Genomic DNA, 23,284 nt, shown 5'->3' on the forward strand with positions numbered 1-23,284 from the left:
AAGCATAATTGGTAGGCATAAAATAGACGAGGACAGGTGAAAAATGGTATAGGAAACAGAGGACTCAAAGAACTTATATGTACAACCCATGGACATGAACTAAGTGGGGGGAATGCTGTAGTGTTGGTAGGTGCAGGGTGGCGAGGGAATAAAAGGGGAAAAATTGGGAAAACTGTAATAGCATAATCAATAAAATATACTTTAAAAATATACAATGTCTCTTGAAAGGAATATCTCCAAGCAAGGCGATTCCAGTAGTGGTGGGGTAAGTATCTCAGAGTTTTCAGAGAGACATGATGAATACTGTGAGAGTGTGTAATCAGAATATACTGTTTTCCCACAATTCTATCTAGGGTCAGGTGCTGAATGTCTACATGCAGACATTTAAAAAAAAAACTTTGGATTTCTAAAATGTATTTTTCCTGAGCTTAAAATAGTATAAAGTTCCCTGGTTGGTGTAGATCAGTGGATTGAGTGTGGGCCTGTGAACCAAAAGGTCACCAGTTCAATTCCCAGTCAGGGCACATGCCTGGGTTTGGGGCCTGGTCCCCAGTGGGTGGTGTGCGAGAGGCAACCACACATTAATGTTTCTCTCCCTCTTTCTCCTTCCCCTCCCCTCTCTCTAAAAATAAATAAATAAAATATTTTAAAATAAAATTTAAAAATAATATAAAGTATTTTATTTCTCAAATTCCCAAATATTTAACCATTTACTTCACTTATTTGAAATCTAAAATTAAAGCTTAAAAGAACTTTCAACTTCAAGATCTAAAAAAATAAAAAGACCACTCTGTATCTCTATGTTTATATACTTTGTATAAACAATACATCCAGGCTGCACGAAAGCTATGCCAAATATTGATGATCTGTGAGGGAAAAGACTAGCTTCCAGCAACACTGAGACATTAACTATCAAGGAAGAGATTATTTCCTGACAGAACCAGGATGATCACAGTGGTTTCAAAGTCATTTTGTGTATCAGAAAAAAAAAAACTTTTAAAAACCCAGACTCATGGGAATGCCAATTATAATGCACATAAAATCAGAGTTGCTCTTGAATGTTGGTAAATGGGTATAAATGGAAGAAGCAGAGCTTTCTTCCTCCCAGGGCACTTTCTCTACCTTAAAACCTAAAGATTGTGCTAAGAGAGAGAGAGAGACAGACAGACAGACAGACAGGGAAACTTCTACCAGTATGCACCGTGTGCAGTTAGCCATATGCAAGCTTACCTAGAAGCTGAACCAGAGGGAGAGGATTCTGAGAGGATGCCAGTGGTGACAGAGGCTGGCTCGTCAAGGAAACAGGATGTCCAGAGACCTCAGTTCTCTGAACAGAGGCAAAGGGCTCTGGTCCCAGAGAGACCAGAACAGGCCTGCAACCCAGCCAGCCAGCCAGCTGGCTACCTATGATGAGAAACTCACATTTCCCAGCGGTTTCCCATGCTTTTATGCTTCTTGTGCTGTCTTTGTTTATTCCTTTCTAATTCTCCATCAATAAAGATCATCAGATTATGGTATGAGAAAGACAACATTGAGCATTTTTTCCTATACTTAGTCCAGCATGTCATTATTTTGTTTTAATATATGAACATTTTACTTTCAGATTATAAAACCAGTATTTACTCTATGTAATTTGAAAAAATCAGAAAAATGCAAAGGAGAAAATAAAAATCAACCATCATACTGCCAATAATAAGTAACAGGTAATAAAAATTTTAAACTTGGTCTTTCTGCAATGCATACACTTTTTACAAAGTTAAAATAGGATACTGTATAGTTTTATATCTCCTTTTTTTTCTGGCTAATATTATATTTAAAAACTTTTCCATATCCACAAAATATTCAAGACGTTATGTATTGAGTTTGGTTGATAATCTATTACTAAAAAAGAGTACCATAAATGTTTAATAATTTCTATTTTTTAAAGTATATTTTATTGATTATGCAATACAGTTGTCCCATTTTTTTCTCCCCTTTATCCCCCTCCACCCTGTACCCCTCCTCCCACCAGCATTCCCCCCTATTTAGTTTGTGTCCATGAGACTTACATGTAAGTTCTTTTACTTCTTCATTTCCTATACCATTCTTAACTTCCCTCTGTCTATTTTGTGCCTACTATTTATGGTTCTTATTCCCTGTACCTTTTCCCTCATTCTTCTCCCTCCCATTCTGTGCTGATAACCCTCCATTTGATCTCCATTTCTGCGATTCTGTTCCTGTTCTAGTTGTTTGCTTAGTTTGTTTTTGTTTTAGGTTAAGTTGTTGATAGTTGTGACTTTCTTGTCATTTTACTGTTCATAGTTTTGATCTCTTTCTTTTTCTTAGATAAACCCCTTTAACAATTCATATAATAAAGGCATGGTGATGATGAACTCCTTTAACTTGACCTTATCTAGGAAGCACTTTATCTGCCTTTCCATTGTAAATGATAGCTTTGCGAGGTAGAGTCATCTTGGATGCAGGTCCTTGCCTTTCATGACTTGGAATACTTCTTTCTGGCCCCTTCTTGTCTGCAAGATTTCTTCCGAGAAATCAGCTGACAGTCTTATGGGAACTCCTGTGTAGGTAAGTGTCTCCTTTTCTCTTGCTGCTTTTAAGGTTCTCTCCTTATCTTTAATCTTGGGTAATTTAATTATGATGTGTCTTGGTGTGTTCCTCCTTAGGTCCAATTTCTTTGGGACTGAGCTTCCTAGAATTCCTTGAAGTCTGTTTCTTTGCCAGATTGGGGAAGATCTCCTTCATTACTTTTTCACATAAGTTTTGAGTTTCTTGCTGTTCCTCTTCTCCTTCTGGCACCCCTATGATTTGGATGTTGGAACGTTTAAAGCTGTCCCAGAGGTTTCTAAGCCTCTCATTTTTTTGAATTCTTGTTTCTTGATTCTGTTCTGGTTGAACGTTTATTTCCTCCTTCTGTTCCAAATTGTTGATTCTAGTCCCAGTTTTCTTCCCTTCACTGTTGGTTCCCTGTATGTTTTTCCTTATTTCACTTTGCATAGCCTTCACTTCTTTCTCTATTTTGTGTCTGTAGTCAACCATTTCTGTGAGCATCCTGATTGCCAGTATTTTGAACTCTGCACCTGACAAGTTGGCTATCTCCTTATTGCTTAGTTCTTTTTCTGGAATTTTGATCTGTTCTTTCATTTAGGCCATATTTCTTTGTCTTGGTGCACCTGTTAAGTTATGAGGGGCTGAGCATCAGGTATTTGCCAGGACGGGACAATCCACATTGCTGCATTGTGGTGCTGTATGTGGGTGAGGGGTCAGAGAGGGAACAATGCTGCTTGCTTGGCTCACACCCTGCTTCAGTCACTTTCCTTGTGAGCCACAAGCAAATTGGGCCCTTCTGGTGCCAATTCCTTGGTGGGTGGGTTTATGTATGTTCTAGGATCCCATAGGTCTCTCCAACAAACTCTCCTGTGAGGCTGAGAGTTTCTCATGCCACTGCAACCCCCATAAGTTTTCACAACCAGAGGTTTTGAGACTTTCTTTCCCTGTGCTGGAACCCTGGGTTGTGTGGTCTGTTATGTTCTTCCCAGTTGTTCCTCCTGATTTATCCACATGATGCCAATGTGAGACCACCAGCCAGTGGCTCCACTGCCTGTCCTTTAGCCCCTGTCTTGCCACGTGTCCTCTCCACCCTGGCTGTCTGTCTCTGCCCCTCCTACCAGCCTGGATGAATATTTCTTCTTTAACTCCTTGGTTGTTGGACTTCCATATAGCTCACTTTTCTGGTAGTTCTGGTTGTTTGTTTTTTTTTTTTTAATTTGCTGTTGTCTTTTTTTGGTTGTGCAAGGAGGCAAACATATCTACCTACACTTCCATCTTGGTCAGAAGTCTCTAATAATTTCTAAATGTTTGGCTGTTAGGTTGTGTCTAACTTTTTCCCATTATTAGAAATATGATGTGCATATTAATTATCACTGCTAATGATGAAAGGCACATATCTTCATCTGTTTCCTTAGGATAGATTTCTATAATAGTGTAGAATCAAAATGTGTATTTTGATTTATAGATGGCCATCTTCCCACAGTGCCCTCACATGATGGTAGGAGCAAGAGAGCTCTTTGTGGCCTCCCAAACCCATTTGGTAAAGGGGCACCAAACCCATTTATGAGGGCTCTAATATGATAACTACTAGTGACACATGACTATAGAGCACTTCAAGTGTGGCTAGTATTAAATGAGATGTGCTTATAAGCACAAAAAATAAACCCAGTTTTGAAGACTTATGATTTTATACTAAGTCCATGTTGAAATTATTATATTTGGACAGACTGGTTTGAACAAAATATATTATCAAAATTAACTTCACCTATTTCTTCTTGCTTCTTTAATGTGTTTGTAGGGTACCAATGGATAAATGCACAGAAAACTCAGAAGAAAAGTTTGGACTAGAGACAGCTTCAGAGTCACAGCTGCAAGTGGTTGTAGCCCCTGAGGTGTTTTCTACTAGCACGCAGTGTGTGCCTAGCAAACATTTTCTAAGAGAATGATCTAATCTACCCTCTTTAGTTGTCCACTCTTGTTGCACAATCCCCCACCCCAGGCCTGGAAAAAAGACTAGTGTTTGTTAACAGCCTAATTTTGACATGAAAATAAGTTACCTGACTAACTTGAATTAAAACTACAACCCAGCAGTCTTTAAGCTGGGTGTGCAAACCTTTAGGAGCCCACAAGGCTTCCCAACAGATGCGTGAATGTAAATAGTGTAAAGGAATCTATTTCCAGATCCTCACCTTATGTATTCTTTCCTAAAGCTGATTTGCCTGAAGACACACTTTGTGATTTTCTTTTCCCATTTTTTCCTTTCATAATTACTCACTTTCACTCTAGAAAATAAAGAGCTGTCTCTCACCTACCTAGAATCTTACTACAAGAAAGCTGAGGCAGAGAGATTTAGAAACTTGCTCAAAGTCACACAATTAGTAATTGGTAAGCCATGAATCAAATCTAGGCAATATTTCTGATGTCAGAAACCTGATTTATTTCTATTTCCCCACTCTGCCTTCCTCAGAATCCACTTCATCCTGAAACCATCTCTCCTTATGGACACAACATAATTACCAATGGCTCCCAGCAATACATACTTCTCCATGAATATCCAGAGTTGGTAAATCTCTATCCCGACATTATAGCAAGCAACCTGACCTAATTTGGCTTGGGTCACATCCCATCCTCTCCCACAATCCTCACCACCACCTGCCACAGTCACAAACATTGTGGCCCAGGAAACTCAATGCACTGGTTGTCATAAGCTAATCAGAGTCCAACCTCAGAGATACATATAGTCACTTTCCCTGAAGCATATGGACTAACAGAGGTAATGGTAGGTTGTAAAATTAAAACATAAGAAATATTAGGAAAAGGGGAAAGTAGATGTTATATAGGCAAACTTGATAATGTCCATTATATATATGGTCGTGGGGAAGATAGAAAAGGAAGAAGAAAAGCAGAGATATTTGTAGAAGGGTTCAGCCCTACTCATTGAGTGATACTGTTGCAATCCACATTTGTTCAGACAATGCTCTGAGATACAAAATGATTCCAGTTCCCCCTGTAGGAACAAGCTAGGTGTGTCAGATTGTATTTTCCAGAATACTTATGACAGTGTCTCCCATTCTACAGGCTCCTTTTGCAATGTGACTTTGCTACATCTACCATCAAGAACTGGGGTCTAACCCTTGATGTTGTGGTTCAGTGGGTTGAGCATCATCCCCCAAAGCAAAACGTAGCTGGCTCGATTCCTGGTCAGGGCATATGCCTAGGTTGCAGACCAGGCCCCTCATTGGGGGCATGCAAGAAACAACCAATCGATGCTTCTCCTGCACATGCATGTTTCTCTCTCTCCCTTTCTCCATCCCTTCCTCCTCTCTAAAATAAATAAATAATCTTTTAAAAAAAGAAGAAGCAGGGTCTATGTGCCTTCACTTGAATCTAGGTGGAAATAATGTTATGTTGACTTCTGAGGCTTATAAATGGTGATATAACTTCTACTTAATTTTCTCTGGGGCCACTTGTTCTTAGAACTGAGCCACTATACTGTGAGAAAGTTCAAGCAGCCCATGGAGAGGCCCATAGGGAAGAACCAAACCTACTGGTTCATAGTCCTAGCTGAACTCCCAGCCAACACCCAGCACCAACTTGCCAAGCATGCCAGTGAACCATCTCAAAAGTGGATCTTTAACCCCATATCGATCTATTCCAGATGGTACCATATGGGGCAGAGACAAGCTCTCCCTGAAAACCTCATCAGAATTTCAGATTGCTGATCAAACTAAATGATTCCTGTTGTTTTAAGCCACTAAAATTTGCAGTTGTATTACATAGCCATGGATAATCGATACAGCAAGCAAACACAATGACTATACAGCCAATCACACCTGCCATTTCACCCACCCCTAGCTACATACATGATGAGAAAAAACACCCAGACATGACTATGTTTTATTTTAACTTTTTATTAGGAAAAACCTCAAACATATATTAAGTAAACAATGAACCCATTACCCATTTTCAACAATCATCATCAATATGTGATTCTTATATTATTTGTATATCCATCCAGTTTCCTACATGGTCTTCATTATATTTTTTAGGTAAAATTTACATGAATTCAAATGCAAAAATCTTAGCTGTATAATTTTGACAATGGATACATCCACACCGCAGTCATTTTCCACCTCCCCAGATATTTCCTTGTTTTCCTCTCCAGCTAAGCCTTCTGTAGCAGTCAAGGTCCAGTCAGGAGACAGAAAGCACACCAGTAATTTAAATATAGAACATTTAATCTATTCTAACAATTAAATTCTAATAATTTGATTCAGAGTTACACTAACAATTTTTTTAATTTTTAAAGATTTTATTTATTTATTTTTAGAGAGAGGGGAAGGGAAGGAGAAAGAGAGGGAGAGAAACATCTATGTGTGGTTGCCTCTCGCGTGCCCCCCACCAAGGACCTGGCCTGCAACCCAGGCATGTGCCCTGAGTGGGAATCGAACTAGCAACCCTTTGCTTCGCAGTCCAGTGCTCAATCCACTGAGCCACACCAGCCAGGGCCAATGATTTTAATAGAACAAGAATTCATATGTTAGAGAAAACAGAAAGGGATAGACAAAATGTATGAAAAGATGCAGGATTTTAATTGGAATGTACAGAGGATGAAAAAGAATCAAATGGACATTCTAAAACTGAAAAACATACCGTCTGAAATTAAGAACTCATTTAATGTATTTAACAGTAGATAGGACACAGCATAAAACAGATTTAGCAAGCTCAAAGACAATCAATAAAAAATATCCAAACTTGGACAAAGAAGGAAAAAAGGAGAAAGAACAAAGCAAAAGAGACATGAAGGACAATGTAAAAAAATGTAAAAAAAATTGAACATATTTGTCATTGGAATCCCAGAAGAAGAAGAAATTGGGTAAAAGAAACAGTTGAAAATGACCAAGAATTTTCTAAAACTGATGAAAAATTAATCAACAGATTGAGTATACCCAGCAAATTAAGCAGGATTTTTTTAATCAGCCACTATTCAAGAGGTTTGCAGGTAAATAATATTCTAAGTAAACCACCAGGTTTTATTTAAGACAGATATATGAAGTTTAGAAGAGGTTAAACATACAGGAAAATCTGTGATGAAAGATTAAATATTCCAAAATTTGCAGATGGGTTTTAGAAGAGTGTGAGGTCTGGCAACTTGGGTCAGATGGACAAATGTACAGAAACATGAGGCACAAAGGGATTCATCCTGGTAGTCACGTGGGGAAAGCAGGTAACCAGGTTAAGGAGGGTACGTGGGGCCCCAGGAGACTGCTTTCTTGCATTGTGGTAGCAGAGATGAATGAAGGATTCCTTAAATGAATATTGCCTTAAGCAATGGGGAGCACTTCTGTGGGCCTCTTTTCTCTGGGGGCAGAACGATACAGTTGGCTGGTGAGGAAGTGCTCACACTCAGAGGAAGAACCAAGGATGCCTCCCACAGCTTTGTAGTGTTATAGCAAGTGGAGAGCAAGGCTAAGAGAGGCTATCACTTCCCTGATGTACCCTGACCCTCAACTCAGGTCCACTTCTGCCACCTGCTCCATGGCCTATCTGGACTGTCATCACTCAAAATGGCTCTATCCTGAATCTTAAATACAAATATTCCACTTTCGGACCCCCATCTCCTACTTTGCCAGCTCCCTCACTCAATTACTACCTCTATTCCTCTTCACTCACCCCTTAGCAACCTCCACTTTCTACCCATATATCGGTATCATGTCTTATTCTCATTCCCCACCCAGTCCTTAGAGTCCTTGGCCCACCACTCCAGGCACTCTCAAAAGTGTAGTGCCCTCACCATTGCCCTTCCATTCTATATGCCTGGCAAACTCCAATCCTGGATGAAGTCAACTTGCATTTCTGTACCTACATGTGGCTTACTGAGTGCTGCTTGAGAAAAAGTACACAATTGGGAAGATGAGTACCACTCACTGTACATATTTTTTAAGTATATTTTATTGATTATGCTATTACAGTTGTCCTATCCCCCTCTGCCCTGCACCTCTCCTCCCACCAGCATCCCCCCCCTTTAGTTCATGTCCATGGGTTGTATATATAAGTTCTTTGAATTCCCTGTTTCCTATACCATTCTTAACCTCTTCCTGTCTATTTTATGCCTACCAATTATGCTTCTTATTCCCTGGACCTTCCATTGTTTTCCTCCCCCTCCTTCCTGAAAACCCTCCATGTGATCACCATTTCTCTGGTTCTGTTCCTGTTCTAGTTGTTTGCTTAGTTTTTGTTTTTGTTTTTCAGGTTCAGTTGTTGATAGTCGTGAGTTTGTTGTCATTTTACTGTTCATAGTTTTTTATCTATTTCTTAGATAAGTCCCTTTAACATTTTATATAATAAGAGCTTGGTAATGATGAACTCCTTTAACTTTACCTTATCGGGGAAGCACTTTAATTATATAAAGGTAAAACATAAAGGAAATGGCTCACAAAAAAAATCACAAAAAAATTAAAATACATCTGTATACAGAGTACAAAATTAGGGTTACCCTCTAAAACCATCCCCCAAAACATTTGCTGTAAATAGTTTGGCGTATGCTCTATATATGTATTGTCTTAAATACAGATACAGGTATACATATAAGCACACATTTATACATACATACACCTAAACATATATATGGGAAATCACATAGGTAGCTAGATTGCAGCAGACACGTTGTTGGGCAACTTGTATTTTTTTTAATTGAATATGTCTTGGGGAGACTTTCTTCTCAAAAGCTCAGATATAGTTAATTCTAAATATATAATATCCTATTCCTGTATTCACATTTAGATTACTATTTTCACTATGTAAAAATGTTATAATGAATAAATATCCCTGTACATCCTTCTGATCACATATGCAAGCATATCTCCAAAGTGGATCCCTAGAAGTGGAAATGTTTGGTTAAAAGGTAGAAGCATTTGAGATTTTAATAAATACTTCTAAATTACCATCCAAAAAGGAGGGGGCCTGTCCTCTTACCTGCATAGGAGAGAGTTTTTACCCCAGCTGCGCTCTCAACACTGGCTGCCTGCCTCTCCTCTTTCCTTCCCTAGACTTCTGGCTAATTCTCCTGATAATTTAACCTCTGCTCCTTCCATCCTCACCCAAACATACACATTCTTGGCAAATAGCTCACCAAATATTTGAAGAAAAAATAATAGAAGTCACCAGAGGAGAACTTCCTTGGCTTGCTACCCCCAAACCTACAAAGCCTGCCCATCCCTATCCTGTCCTTCTCTCCCCTTATGTGGGTGGGGAGATGGGGAGACAGTCCTTCCCCTGGTTTAAGGAAATCCTGGGTGTGGGGTCCTTCCCTTCACAAAGGGTTAGCTTACCTTTCCTCTCAAGGTGTCTGTGTCCCCTCTCTGCTTAGCTAACCTCAATCTATCTTCTGCCTTCATCGCTCCACTGAAACCCAAGGCTCGCCTGGGGCCGAATCCACTACATCCCTTCTTGTCCTTATCTTAAGCTACACTATTTTTCACTGCCTTCGTAAAGCCACACTCTCCTGATATCTCTGTCTCTAGGGCACTTCTTTCTCACGCCTGATCTTGTCCTCAAACTCCCCTAGTCTGAACCCGCAAAGTTGGAGCTTGGGATTTCTGTCCTGGGGCCTTGTGTTCCTTCTCCCTGGGAGATGTCACCCACCCCTCTCTCTCAGCCACCATTACCTCTGGGTTCTCCTGGATCTCCACCTTCAGTCCAGACCGCCTATCTGACTTCATTCTCTCTCACTCCGCTGGTCGGGCCTCCACTCCCTCTCCCAGCCAAACCTCAGCCCCTCCTCCGGGAAATCCCTTCGATTCCCCCTTCTTCTAACTCGACCGCCACGTGGCTGCAGTACCTCGCAGATCTGAGGAATGTAGTTCTGCTTGAAGTAATTTCTCAGCCTGGGGCTGGCCCTGCGTAGCGAGGACATGGGAAGATGCCTCACAACCCTGCACTCTCCGCGGGCTCTTCCCGCCCGGAGCAGTAGAAGCAGAGCTAGGAGCTGGGCTGGCGCGTCCCCGCGTTGCCCCGGCAACCACGGGGCGTGCCACAGCCGGGCACCAGTGCAGTGGGCAGCCGGGAGAGGAGCGGGCCGGGGTCTGGATTTGGGGGCACAGGCCCGGGAGGAAGTCTTGGAAAGCTCTCCCCCGGGCGGTGGGAGTCCCCTTTTGTCCCCTTCGGGTCACGCAGTATGGCAGTTCTTCACGGAATCTGGATCTTCTCTACCAGCCTCTCCCCCAACCTAGGGGAGCTGCCGGGATGTGTCGTGCCAGCAGTGGGCGGTTTTACTGTTTTCGAAGGGCCGTTTCCGGGAGGCGGAGCTCAGGCTCCCATTTTCCTTTTCCTCCCATCGTTTTAGTCGAGCTCCGCTGGTTGTGGCGCCCCAGAGCTTCCCGCGCCAGGCCCTACGCTGCGCTCCGGCCGCGGTGGCAGCATGGGTGGCGCCCGGCGCGTGGGCTGGGTGGCGGCGGGCCTGGTCCTCGGGGCCGGTGCCTGCTATTGCATTTACAGGCTGGCGCGGGGCCAGCGGCCAGGAAGCCAGAGGCTTCGGCTGCGTTCCTCCCGGTCCGCAGGTGAGGCCGGGGGACAGTGGGCAGGTGGGCGGGCCCTGGAGCGTCCTAGGGGCGGATGTTGAAGATGCCGCAGGCGTCCCGGCCTTTCCTGTGCTCCGAGTGGAAAAGAACCAGAGCGGGAGGAAGGAGGGTGGCCCAGGTGCTGAGGGCGTATCGTCCACTTGACGGGGGTAGGGTTCTGATCCTCTTCCCCTCCTCCACTTCTTTGTTCCAAATCCCAGGATGAAAAATTGCTCAAACTTTCTGCCTAGTCTGGCGTCACAGTTGAGGATTAGGTTATTCAAAAGCATATTGATTGCCTCTCACGTTAAAGCTTGCTCCCGGCCTTTATGCTACCAAAGGGAGTCCCCCTACTGTGGACGGTGTGTTGTGGGGGCCTGGGGCAGCAGAAATTCTGTGTGCAGTTGCCCTGGAAGAAAGAACGCCAGAGGCAGTTCTTCTTGGACTCAGCATAGCCTCTGAGAGGGGAGGTACCTTAAAGTCACCGTGGTCCATGTATATGCAAAATTGTAGAGGGGATGCTGGAGATAGATGTATAATAGATAATAGCTATTTCAAAATGGCTATATCTGCATGGGGGGCGCCCTCCTGGTGGACAAGTACAGGGTTAGGTTTCTGTCCAGAGGTTGGTAGATGCATTCAGGATTCTAACAATTTGCTGAATATTCTGGAGGGATAGTTCAGATAATGGAAGCTATTAGGGAAGTAAGAAATCTGCCAACCAAGAAACTCCCCTCTACAAATGGAGAAAAGAATTATAAATAGCTTTATTATAGCACAAACATTCAACCAGATTGTTACACCCATCACAGGCAATCTGGTAATAGGATTGCAAAGACAAAGAATTCTTGCCCCTTTATGTACACAGGCAGATGTATCTCTATATATAAGTTCGCTGGTAGTTGGGGTGGCTATTTATGTTGGTCTTTATCCAGAAAGAAAATAAGATTTCTCATTATCTTTATGACAAACCAGGTGCCAACAAGGAGCCAGTGCCAAGCCTAAACTCAGAGACAAGGAGATCAGCTCCATCTGATCTCCCTTGATGATTAAGTTTTAAACAGATAATCGTAAAGCCCCTAAGAAAGACTTTCTTGGATTGTAAAGTGGCAAGAAGCTTACTTAGCTTTTTAAAAGATGTATATTTATGTTCAAAGGACAGATAAAGGAATTACAAGTTTGCTCAAGAAAATGCCCTGAGAAAAGAGTGTATGGGAGGCCTCTTTTTACACAAGACAAAAATCCATTTTTTTCAGATCTGCATTTATCCTTACAAAGCCTAATTTGTAGTATTTGTGTCAGAGACGTTTCTGTATAAGTAATTGGTCTGGTGGCCTGGACTCACATACCTTCTCACTTATACTGATAAAGAATGACAGTCTTACTTTTAAACTTAATTAGTTTTACTAGTTTCCAAAATCACCATTACCTTAGGTCAGGCAACTTATAAAATGTTGCTCAGGGTCCCTTCTTCCAGAAGCTACACCTTTATATTTGAAGTCTGGGAAATACCTATTTTGTAAGCATCATGTTTAGATTTTAGAGGATGATCTTTTTTAAATTAAGTACAATTAACATATACATTCTTTAGTTTTAGGTGTACAACATCATGATGTCATATACTTATGTGTATATCTTGCAAAATGACTGCCACACATAGTTGTACATTTTTTCTTGGGATGACAACTTTTAAGGCTTACTTCTTGTAGCAGTTTTCAAGTATATGATATGTTAACTAGAGTCACCAAGCTGTGTGTTACATCCCCATGACGTATTTCTCTTGTAATGGGAAATTGATGCCTTCACCTAGTTTATGAATGGGGCCACCACCACACCCTCCCACCACACTACCTCTGGCAACCACCAGTCTGTGCTCTGTATCTGAGTTTATTTGTTTTTAGATTCTACATGTAAATGAGAAAAAGTTTGGCCTCCTTTGTCTAGCTTATTTCACTTAGCATAATGTCCTCAAGATCAATCCCTGTTGTCATTGATGGCAGGATTTCTTTTTATGGCTGAATAGTATTTCATACACACACACACACACACACACACACACACACCACTTTTTCTTTAACCATCCATCAATGGGCACACTCAGGTGATTTCCATATATGGTAAATCATGAACATGGGGGTGCAGATATCTTTTCAAAGTAGTGATTTTGTTTTCTTTAGACAACACCCAGGATTATATAATAGTTTGATTTTTGATTTTTTTGAGGATCCTCCATACAGTTTTCCATAGTTGCTGCACCAGTTTACATTCCCACCAACAATGCATAGTTGTTCCCTTTTTTCCTACATCCTCACACTCATTACTTCTTATCTTTTTGTTGTCTCTTTGATGATAGACATTCTAACAAGTGTGACGTGATAGCTCATTGTGGGTTTTTTAATCCGCACCTGAGGACATATTTCCCTTTTGCTTTTCAGAGAGAGAGAGAGGAAGAGAGAGAAAGAGAGAAATACTGATGTGAGATAGAAACGTCAGTTGGCTGCCTTCTTGTTCATGCCCCAACTGGGGGATCAAACTTACACAGTGTAGATATGTGCCTGACCAGAAATTGAACCCACAACCTTTTGGTCCACGGGATGATGCTCCAGTCAACTGAGCCACACCGGTCAGGGCCACATTGTGGTTTTGATGTGCATTTCCCTGATGGACTCGTTGGCCATGTTTGTGTCTTTGGAAAAATATCTATTCAGATCTGCCCATTTCTTAATCAGATTGGTTTCGTTTTCTGGCTGTTGAGTTGCATGAGTTCTTTATATACTTTGGATATTAACCCCTTATCAGATAGATGATTTGCAAATATTCTCCCATTCCATAGGTTACCTTTCATTTTGTCGATGATTTCCTTTGCTGTGCTGAAGCTTTGCACTTTGATGTAGTACCACTTGCTTATTTTCACTTTTGTTGTTTTTGTTTTTTTATGTCAAATTCAAAAAATCATGCCAAGACCTACGTTAAGAAGCTTACTGCCCATGTTTTCTTCTAGGAGTTTTATGGTTTCAGGTCTTACTTTCAAGCCTTTAGTCCATGTTGAGTTGATTTTTGTGCATGGTGTAAGGTAGTCCAGTTTTATTCTTTGCATGTAGCTGTCCAATTTTCCCAACACAGTCCTTCGCCGTTGTACATTTCTGGCTCATTTGTCATAAATTAATTAATTGTGTATGTGTGAGTGTATGTCTGCAGTCTTTAAGGTTTTCTATATATTTATCTGCAAATAGTTAACAGTTTTACTTCTTTTCCAATTTGGATGCCTTTTATTCTCCTTTCCTAATTGCTTTGGCTAGGACTTCCAATACTGTGTTAAATAAAAGTTGCAAAAGTAGACATCCTTGTGTTGTTGCTGATCTAAGAGAAAAACCTTACAGCTTTTCACTGTTTAGTGTGATGTTAGCTATGAGCTTGTCATATGTGCTCTTCATTATTTTGACATTCCCTCTACATTTATTATGTTTACATTCCTCTATACTTGTTTTCTCCATCTATTGGTCATATGATGTTTACCCTTTATTTTGTGAAGTGGGATATCACATTGACTGATTTACAGATGTTGAACCATCTTTGCGCCCCCAGCATAAGTTTCAGTTGATCGTGTCGTGTAAACTTTTTAATGTACTGTTGAATTCAGTTTGGCTGTATTTTGTTGAGACTTTTGCATCTGATCATCAGAAATATTGGCCTGTGATTTCTTCTCTTATGGAATCCTTGTGTGGTTTTGACATCAGGGTACTGTTGGCCTCATAAAATGAGTTGGGAAGAGTTTCCCCTCTCTTCGTTTCCATTTACTTCTGCTCTGGTCTTTATTTTATTCCTTCTACTAATGTTCAGTTCATTTGTATGTTAAAATTGAAGCCTGCTCCTTAGGTCATAGATATTAAGATAAGCAAAAAAGCCTCTTTCTGGGGGAAAAACCGATTTTCGTCTGCTGTCTGGGCTGGGCCCTAGGTTAGCAGCAGTCTGCAGTCCCTTAACTATCTCTTAATTTGCTATCGCCTATGGATCTTGTGAATGCAAGCCCTATTGGCTTTCAAAGCTGGATGTTTTTGGGGCCCATCTCTCAGGTGGGAGTCTTAAAAACTGAGGCACAGGATGTGGCATCCAGTTCCTTCACTCCTCAGGGAAAACCTAGAAGGATGAATTTCCTCCCAGTTGTGGCAAGGGTGGGTTTTATAGCCAGGTTTTGTCTCTGCCAGTTTTGATACAGTTTTTTCTCATTCTCCCAGTGTGTAGGAATCCCTCAGTTTCTGGGTTTCTTTCAGAGGGCATTGTGCCCTGCGTGCTGTAGATTCAGTTTGTAGGAGAAGGTGAGCTCAGTATATTTCATAACACCATCTTGAACCAGAACCAGGTGATCTTTTCTTTGTCTTAAAATTTAAGAAATTTATAATTCTTACGACATCAAGACTGTTTGAGGGGATTGAAAACAATGGAAATAATCGCACTTCATTCAACAACCTAATATCAAAATCTGACAAGGATTACGTAAAAACACTATAAATCTGTCTCAATTATGAATAAAAATGGAAAAATGTTAAATAAAATATTACCAAATCAAATCCATCAAGGGATTAAAGTCATAATATACCAAGCCAAATGGATATGTGAGGACTATTTATATTGGGAAATATATTAATGTAATTTATTGTAAATAAATTTATTATAATTTATTGCATTAATATAGAGTAAAAGCAAAAATACATGATGATCCCATAATAAAAATTAATTAATTAAAAAATAATAAACTTCACTGCAAAAAATAATAATACAGCATTTGAAAATTATCATTTCTGATAAAAATGCAGCAAGTTAGGAATAAATGGAAGGAAATGTTCTTAAATTGATGAATAGTATTCATCAGAAGCCAAATCAAACATTATATTTAATAGTGAAACCTAGTAGCATCTTTACTAAATTCAAGAACAAGAGGAGAGCCCTACTATCACAACTGCTTTTCAACACTGACCTGGAGTCATACCTTGATGAGACAAGAAAAAATGCATAAATACTAGAAGGAAGACAATTATAATTAGTAAGTGACATAATGATTTATTTGGAAAAATCCAAAAGAGTCAAATGAGTAACTTTTAGAAGCAGTGAGTTTAATAAAGAAACTTAAACGCAAAATAAATATACTGAAATCAGTAGCTTCTTGTATATAAGCAATTACCAATTTAAAATTTTAATTGACAAGATTTCATTTATGTTGGCAATAAAAACTTTAAAAACTAAGACTACCTCTAGCAAGAAGCCTATATGAAGGTAATTTTAAATGAAGGACATAAGGCTACACAAACAGTATATGTTCCTGGATGGAATGAGTTTGTACCATGACAGTTATCTTAAAATTCATCTTGCTGTAATGTTATTTGGTAGTCACTTTTCTTTCCTTTGAGAACTGTAATTTCCCCTCAGTTTACCCAAGGAAATGGTGAACCACTGAGTCCAAAATTCTTTCACTGTCTTACTGGCACGAAGCTAAGTGGAGAACCAGCACACATATTTGCCTCACCTATGTTGTTACCAGTGGCAACACTGGTAGTTTGAAACCAGCGCTTCAGAATTCACCAGTGGAAAAGCTGGGTGTTTGGTGATCACCATCCTCTAAAGCAGGAGTGCCAAACTCATTTCCACTGGGGGCCACGTCAGCCTTGCAGTTGCCTTCAAAGGGCCGAATGTAATTTCAGCTCTTTAACAGTTAGGGAGTACTTACATTTATACAGTCCTGAAATTATTTCAGCCCTTTGGAGGCAACTCAAGGCTTATATGGCCCCCAGTAAAAATAAGTTTGACACCCCTGCTCTAAAGGGTTTAGAGTTTTAGATTCATTTCTTTCCTGAAAAAGTAATGCATGGTTTTTATTAAAAAATTCAAGCAGAGAATATAGGATTATTTACAAAATTAAATGGGGCTCATCGTTTTAATAGATTAAGAAGGATGGTGGTGGCATAGGGGGCTGGGGGAGCCGTAATGGACCAGGAGTGAAAAGATCTATTCTAAGCCCTGGCTGGTGTAGCTCAGTGGATTGAGTGTGGGCTGTGAAACAAAGTGTCGCAGGTTCGATTCCCAGTCAGGGCACATGCCTGGGTTGCAGGCCACAGCCCCCAGCAACTGCACATTGATGTTTCTCTCTCTCTCTCTTTCGCCCTCTCTTCCCTCTCTAAAATGAATAAATAAATAAATAATCTTAAAAAAAGAAAATTAATACAAAAAAATCTGATTCTAGAGCCAGTTTTTAATCAGCTGTGTGTCCTATTCATAATAATAGCTAAAATATTCTGTGCCTTCATGGTATTTGAGGCACAAAAATGCTTTGGGGCAGGTATTATTAACTCCCATTTAACAAATGAAGAAACTGAGGTATAGAGAGGTTAACTCTCTCATCTGGTAAGTAGATTAGCTGGAATTATAACTAGACAGTCTAGCTCCTTAGCCTTGGCTTATTTTAAGCTACCACATTGTACCTCTTCCCTTCAAGTGAAATTCTATAATTTAACACTTTTCCCTGTAAAAATTTATTTAACCATTTATACATAATTTTATTTATTTATACATAATTTGTTTAATATATCTATAAAACTTTTTTATTAGGTTATCCAAAAAGTCTGGTTAGTTTTTTCCATAAATAAAAGATACATTTTTCATTTTCACCAATAACTTTATTGATTGGGGTATTTTGAGTATGTTGGCTATCTCTTGCTATTAGCTTCTAGTGAACAGAGGCCAGGGTGCAACTAAACATCTTCTAGTGCATAAGACAGCCCCACAGCAAAGAATTCTTTAGCCAGAATGTCAAGAGTACCAAGAAACTTCACAAACCACTTTTGACATGTTCCATCAGTCACAGCACCTTCTCCATACACTGCACAAATCTTTGAGTTTTTACCTTGAAGTAATAAAGCATAATATGCTGAAAATGTTGCGTATTTTCTTCGATCTTCAATATTAAAATGGTTACACAAAAACTCACCAATTTTAACAAGTTTTTTTAAATGAATTTTATTTATTTTTAGAGAGGAGAAGGGAGGAAGAGAGGGAGAGAAACATCAGTGTATGGTTGCCTCTCTTCTGCCCCCTACTGGCAACCCAGGCCTGTACCCTGACTGGGAATCGAACCAGGGACGCTTTGGTTCACAGGCTGGCATTCAATCCACTGAGCCATACCAACCAGGGCCAGTTTTGATAAGTTTTTATTTAACTGCACGCCAATATGACAGCTGTCACAGTTGAATCTAACAAAATTGTTTTGAGTGAAGTGAAAGACAATTAAGCACAACTAGAGCCATTGTATGGAAAAAACTAAGTGAATTTTGGCCAACCCAATAAAAATGGCTTTGTGTGGAAATGTATAAGGAAAAAAATAGGATTTTGAAATGTCTTGGAAGTATGGCTGAGTTAAATTTATTATATTTCTGTCACATGTATGTGTATAAAAATCACAACTTCCGAGTTACATAGGAACCCTTGGAACCAGTTATAGTCTTAGATCAACGCTTTTATTTTAAGAGATGAGAAAATTGAGACTCAAGAAGAGGTTAAATGACTTGGCTACAGCTTTGTATTTTCATTTCTCTAGTCTCTGCTACTAACTCCTGTGTGACTTTAGGCAAATCCTTGAATGATCTTGGCTTTCAGTTTCTTTGTGTTAAAATTACAGGTTTGGATGAACCCTAAATTTTTTTCAGTTCTAGAAATCTGTGTTTTTGTCATTCTTTCACTCATCTTTTCAAGTATTCTTTGGGTTAAACCCTGTTTTATAAGGTGTAAAAGAATGGATCCAGGAGTAAAAGCAGGGCCCAGAGATCCTGATAATGAGACCTAGGAGTGAGAATCTGCTGGCTTAGCTTTCATATTTTCCTAACAGTTGATCTCTTTCTTATTTGGCATCTTCAGAACATCATATCACTTATTGGTTCCCATAATCTATATTTGTTCCTTCCCCTCATAGTTGTTGTGATTCTCCTTTAAGCAGTAGACTTAATTTAATTACAGCAGTAATACATGTTGTTTACAGCAGTAAAACCTGTTCATTATTTGTTTAAAAGTCAGAAAGTACTCACTAGCACAGGGTAGAAAATAAAGTCATTTTTATTCCTAGCACTCAAAGATAACGAGCTATAATACTTGGTACATATTTTTTAAAAGAAAAGCACAGATGTGACATCATACAGTCAGTACCTGGTTTGTATAACCTTCTCCCCTTCTCCACTCCCAGTAGTATGTTATGGACACATGCGCTGTCTGACCTGTAATCACAGTGTTATAAAAAATGGTTTTCAGGATCTCCTGGGGGTGACAAACAATGTTAGCCAGGATGATGGAGTCTCAGACATGGCACTAGCTGTGGCTGTCTGAGGGGAGGGTTCAGAAAAGAGACAATGGCTTGCCTTTCTATCTGGGTGGAGGCTGTACCCCAGCTCTCTCCTTGATGCCAGACTCTTCACTTTCTCCCTGTATGTCACTAGTGCCTTTCAATCTGCTACCCTTGTGCTGGAGCTTGGGAATGGAGGCATAGGTAGACACACTGTGCCTCCTCGAACAACCAAAATAAGGTCAGCAACAATTTAAAACCAAGATAACAACCAGATCTCACAGAAAATTGAACTGTATGGAAGTCGGACAACCAAGGAGTTAAAATATACACATTCATCCAGACCGGTGGGAAGGGTGGAGTTGGGCAGCTGGGCGGAGAGGGTTCGTGGCACAAAAAGCGGTATGTAAGAAGTAATGCATCCCGGGTGCTTAAGGCATCCCCGGTGCTTAAGTCATCCCGAGCACACAGGCGGCTGGCAGACACAGTAAGGCAGCAACTGTGAAGCGAGGCACTGTGCACAAGGCGCCTGGCTCTCTGGGCCACATTCCTGCCCAGATAAACCAGGTGAAATTGGGCACAGAGACAGACCAAGCAACCTAGGGTCCCAACGCCAGGAAATAGAACCTTGGGACACTAATTGAAAACACCTGTAGGGGTTGAGGCACAGGGAGAGACTCCCAGGCTCACAGGAGAGTTGGAGAGACCTGCAGGGTACTAGAATGTACACAAGCCCATCTACACGGGAATTAGTGCTAGAAAGGCCTAGTTAGCTTGGGAGAAACGGTGGAAGGGACTGAAATCTGATGGAGAGAGGAGCAAGGGCCATTGTTTCCTCTCAGACCCTGCCCCACATACAACGTCACACACAGAGACTGGGTTGCCCCACCCTGGTGAACACCTAAGGCTCCTCTCATACGTAACAGGTGCAACCCCCCCCCCCCCAAAAAAAAAACAACTCAAACTGAAATACAAACCAGAGCGCCAGAGCCAATATTTTTAAGCAACCAAGAGATAGCCAGCCTATCACATGCATAGTTCAAAGCACTGGTGATCAGAATGCTCACAGAATTGGTTGATTTTGGTTGCAAATTAGATGAACAAATGAAGGCTATGATAAGAGAAATGAAGGAAAATGCACAGGGAACTAATAGTGATGGAAAGAAAACTGGGACTCAAAACAATAGAGTGGACCAGAAGGAAGAAAGAAACAACCAAACAGAAAAGAATGGAGAAACAAGAATTTAAAAAAATGAGGAGAAGCTTAGGAACCTCCAGGACATTTTTAAACGTTCCAACATCTGAATTACAGGGGTACTAGACGGAGAAGAGGAAGAGCAACAAGCAGAAAAGTTATCTGAACAAATAATAAAGGAGAACTTCCCCAATCTGGCAAAGGAAATAGACTTCCAAGAAATCCAGGAAGCTCAGAGAGTCCCAACGAAGTTGGACCCAAGGAGGAACACACCAAGGCACATCATAATTAGATTAGCCAAGGTAAAAATGAAGGACAGAATCCTAGAAGCAGCAAGAGAAAAGGAGACACTTACATACAAAGGAGTTCCCATCAGACTGTCAGCTGATTTCTCAAGAGAGACCTTGCAGGCAAGAAGGGGCTGGAAAGAAGTATTCCAAGTCATGAAGGGCAAGGACCTACATCCAAGATTGCTCTATCCAGCAAAGCTTTCATTTAGAATGGAAGGGCAGATAAAGTGCTTCTCAGATAAGGTCTAGTTAAAGGAGTTCATCATCACCAAGCCTTTATTTTATGAAATGTTAAAGGCACTTAGATCTAAAAAAAGAAGATAAAAAACAAGTACAGTGAAATGACAGCAAACTCACAATCATTAACAACCACACTTAAAACAAAAACAAACTCAGCAAACAACTAGAACAGGAACAGAACCACAGAAATGGAGATCACATGGAGGGTTAGCAACAGAGGAGTGGGAGGAGGAGAGGGTGAAAAGGTACAGAGAATAAGTAGCATAGATGGTAGGTAGAAAATAGATGGGGAGGGTAAGAATAGTATGGGAAATGTAGAAGCTAAAGAAATTATGACACATGGACATGAACTAAAGGGGGGAATTTGGGTGGTAGAGGGTGAGCAGGATGGGGGGAGTGAAGGGGTGCAAATGGGGCAACTATAATAGCATAATCAATAAAATATATTTTAAAATGGTTTTCATTTTTCTTGTGATGATTCCTGCATAGAGAATTTTTTTACACATTAGAGCTACAAATTCTAAAAAGTCACTAAGCAGATCTGGCATTTGACTATTCCAGCATTCACTCAGAACGACAGCTTTTCTCTTGTAGCTCCCCTAGCAGGACAGGACTGTTCCCTAGCATCGCAGTCTCCAATTCCTTGTTCATATATAGCAAACAAAAATGCTTCACCACAGACTCGATTGGGTTACTCCCCTAACCTTTTCTCCTGCCGGAGGTGCTCTGAAAATTGTGATCAGAAAAGGTCTGCTTAAATACAAATCCCACTCCCATAGGCGAGTGTGTTATTGGATGTGTGTACCTGATTTTTAAAAGAAACAGAAAATGCAGCTGCCATTAGGGGTGTGTATTACTTGCATGTAGTGTCTTACCGAAATACCAAGTGATTAATTTCTTAATGTCTGTAAGCCTCAGTTTTCCACCTGTAAATTGAGAATTGTAGTAGTATCTTCTTCCCAGGGTTCCTTGAGGATTAAATGAGATAAAGCACATAAAGTACTTAACACCATGCCTGGTATCAGGGCATTCAGTGCTGTTTTTAAAATTTTTTTTTAAAGATTTTATTTATTTATTTTTAGAGAGGGAAGGGAGGGAGAAAGAGAGAGAGAGAGAAACATCAATGTGCGGTTGCTGGGGTCCATGGCCTGCAACCCAGGCATGTACCCTGACTGGGAATTGAACCTGCAACACTTTGGTTCACAGACCGCGCTCAATCCACTGAGCTGTGCCAGCCAGGTGTTTTTAAAATTTTTTATATCTCATGCTGCTTTTAGGTGAACTTTAAATAATTTTCTTCTTATGCAGAAGACTTAACCAATGGTTCATACGATGATATCCTAACTGCTGAACAACTTCAGAAACTCCTTTATCTGCTTGAGTCAACTGAGGATCCTATAATTCTTGAAAGAGCTTTGGTCACTCTGGGTAACAATGCAGCCTTTTCAACTAACCAGGTAAGTACCCCAGTGTCAACAACAGGCTCCTCTCATTCTTACACACCAGCAGTAATTGTGACCCTGAGCGGTAACCTCCCAGAGCCTCAATTTCCTCACCTATGCAATGTGGCTACTTACACCTATGACAGAAGGTTTGTTTTCTTGGGAAAAGATCAACTTAATAGGTTTCTAGATCCCTATGAAGTTGGTCACAAGTATCACATTCATAATAAGTTTAACATTGCATGGCCTTTTTAATTATTTGAAACTCAGCAGAACATTTAAGTACATGCTTTACAGTGTAATAACTCTTAACGTGGATGGTTCTAGTACAGGTGGTCCCCAATCTCTCTGACAACCACTAACGAATGAAAACAGTTTCTACAAGTAGAGACCTGACACCAAGACTAAAGAGCTTAATTGGAATGCTTTTGTCTCTGCCCCCACCCCATCCAATGGAAAAACAGTAGAAAATTTTTTATTATTTTCAGCTAATGCCCTTTGTTAACATGGTCATGAATGCAAAATTAATTTGAATTTATACTTTATTTCAGTCCAGTTTTCTCTAGTATGGCAAGATTTACTGTAAAGCTCTAGTGATTTTTAATGAAATATAAAGAATATTTGTGTATTGCTCACATTCTTTCAGTTGCAAGTGACAGAAATCGGCTTAAATTATTCTGAACCAGAATGGG

At 40.3% G+C, this 23,284-nt stretch overlaps 2 protein-coding genes across 3 annotated transcripts in view; one reads left to right on the plus strand and one right to left on the minus strand.

Moving 5' to 3' along the window:
• The window catches only part of FBXL13 (F-box and leucine rich repeat protein 13), a 268,523-nt gene extending 257,730 nt beyond the window's left edge, over positions 1-10,793 (minus strand). The window contains exon 1 of the mRNA XM_028526008.2: positions 10,388-10,793. Coding sequence (XP_028381809.2) covers positions 10,388-10,462 — 75 coding nt within the window. The 5' untranslated portion in view covers positions 10,463-10,793. The remainder of the gene's footprint in view (positions 1-10,387) is intronic.
• A 62-nt stretch (positions 10,794-10,855) lies between these two features.
• ARMC10 (armadillo repeat containing 10) overlaps positions 10,856-23,284 on the plus strand; it is a 30,555-nt gene continuing 18,126 nt past the window's right edge. Inside the window, exons 1-2 of one of the 2 annotated variants that reach the window (XM_028525418.2) lie at positions 10,856-11,105; positions 22,459-22,607. In XM_028525418.2, the coding sequence (XP_028381219.1) occupies positions 10,967-11,105; positions 22,459-22,607 (288 nt within the window). In that variant the 5' untranslated portion in view covers positions 10,856-10,966. The remainder of the gene's footprint in view (positions 11,106-22,458; positions 22,608-23,284) is intronic. The other variant, XM_036010725.1, reaches the window with a different exon arrangement.

This window comes from Phyllostomus discolor, chromosome 10 (genome assembly GCF_004126475.2).
Source record: "Phyllostomus discolor isolate MPI-MPIP mPhyDis1 chromosome 10, mPhyDis1.pri.v3, whole genome shotgun sequence".
Lineage (NCBI taxonomy): Eukaryota > Metazoa > Chordata > Mammalia > Chiroptera > Phyllostomidae > Phyllostomus > Phyllostomus discolor.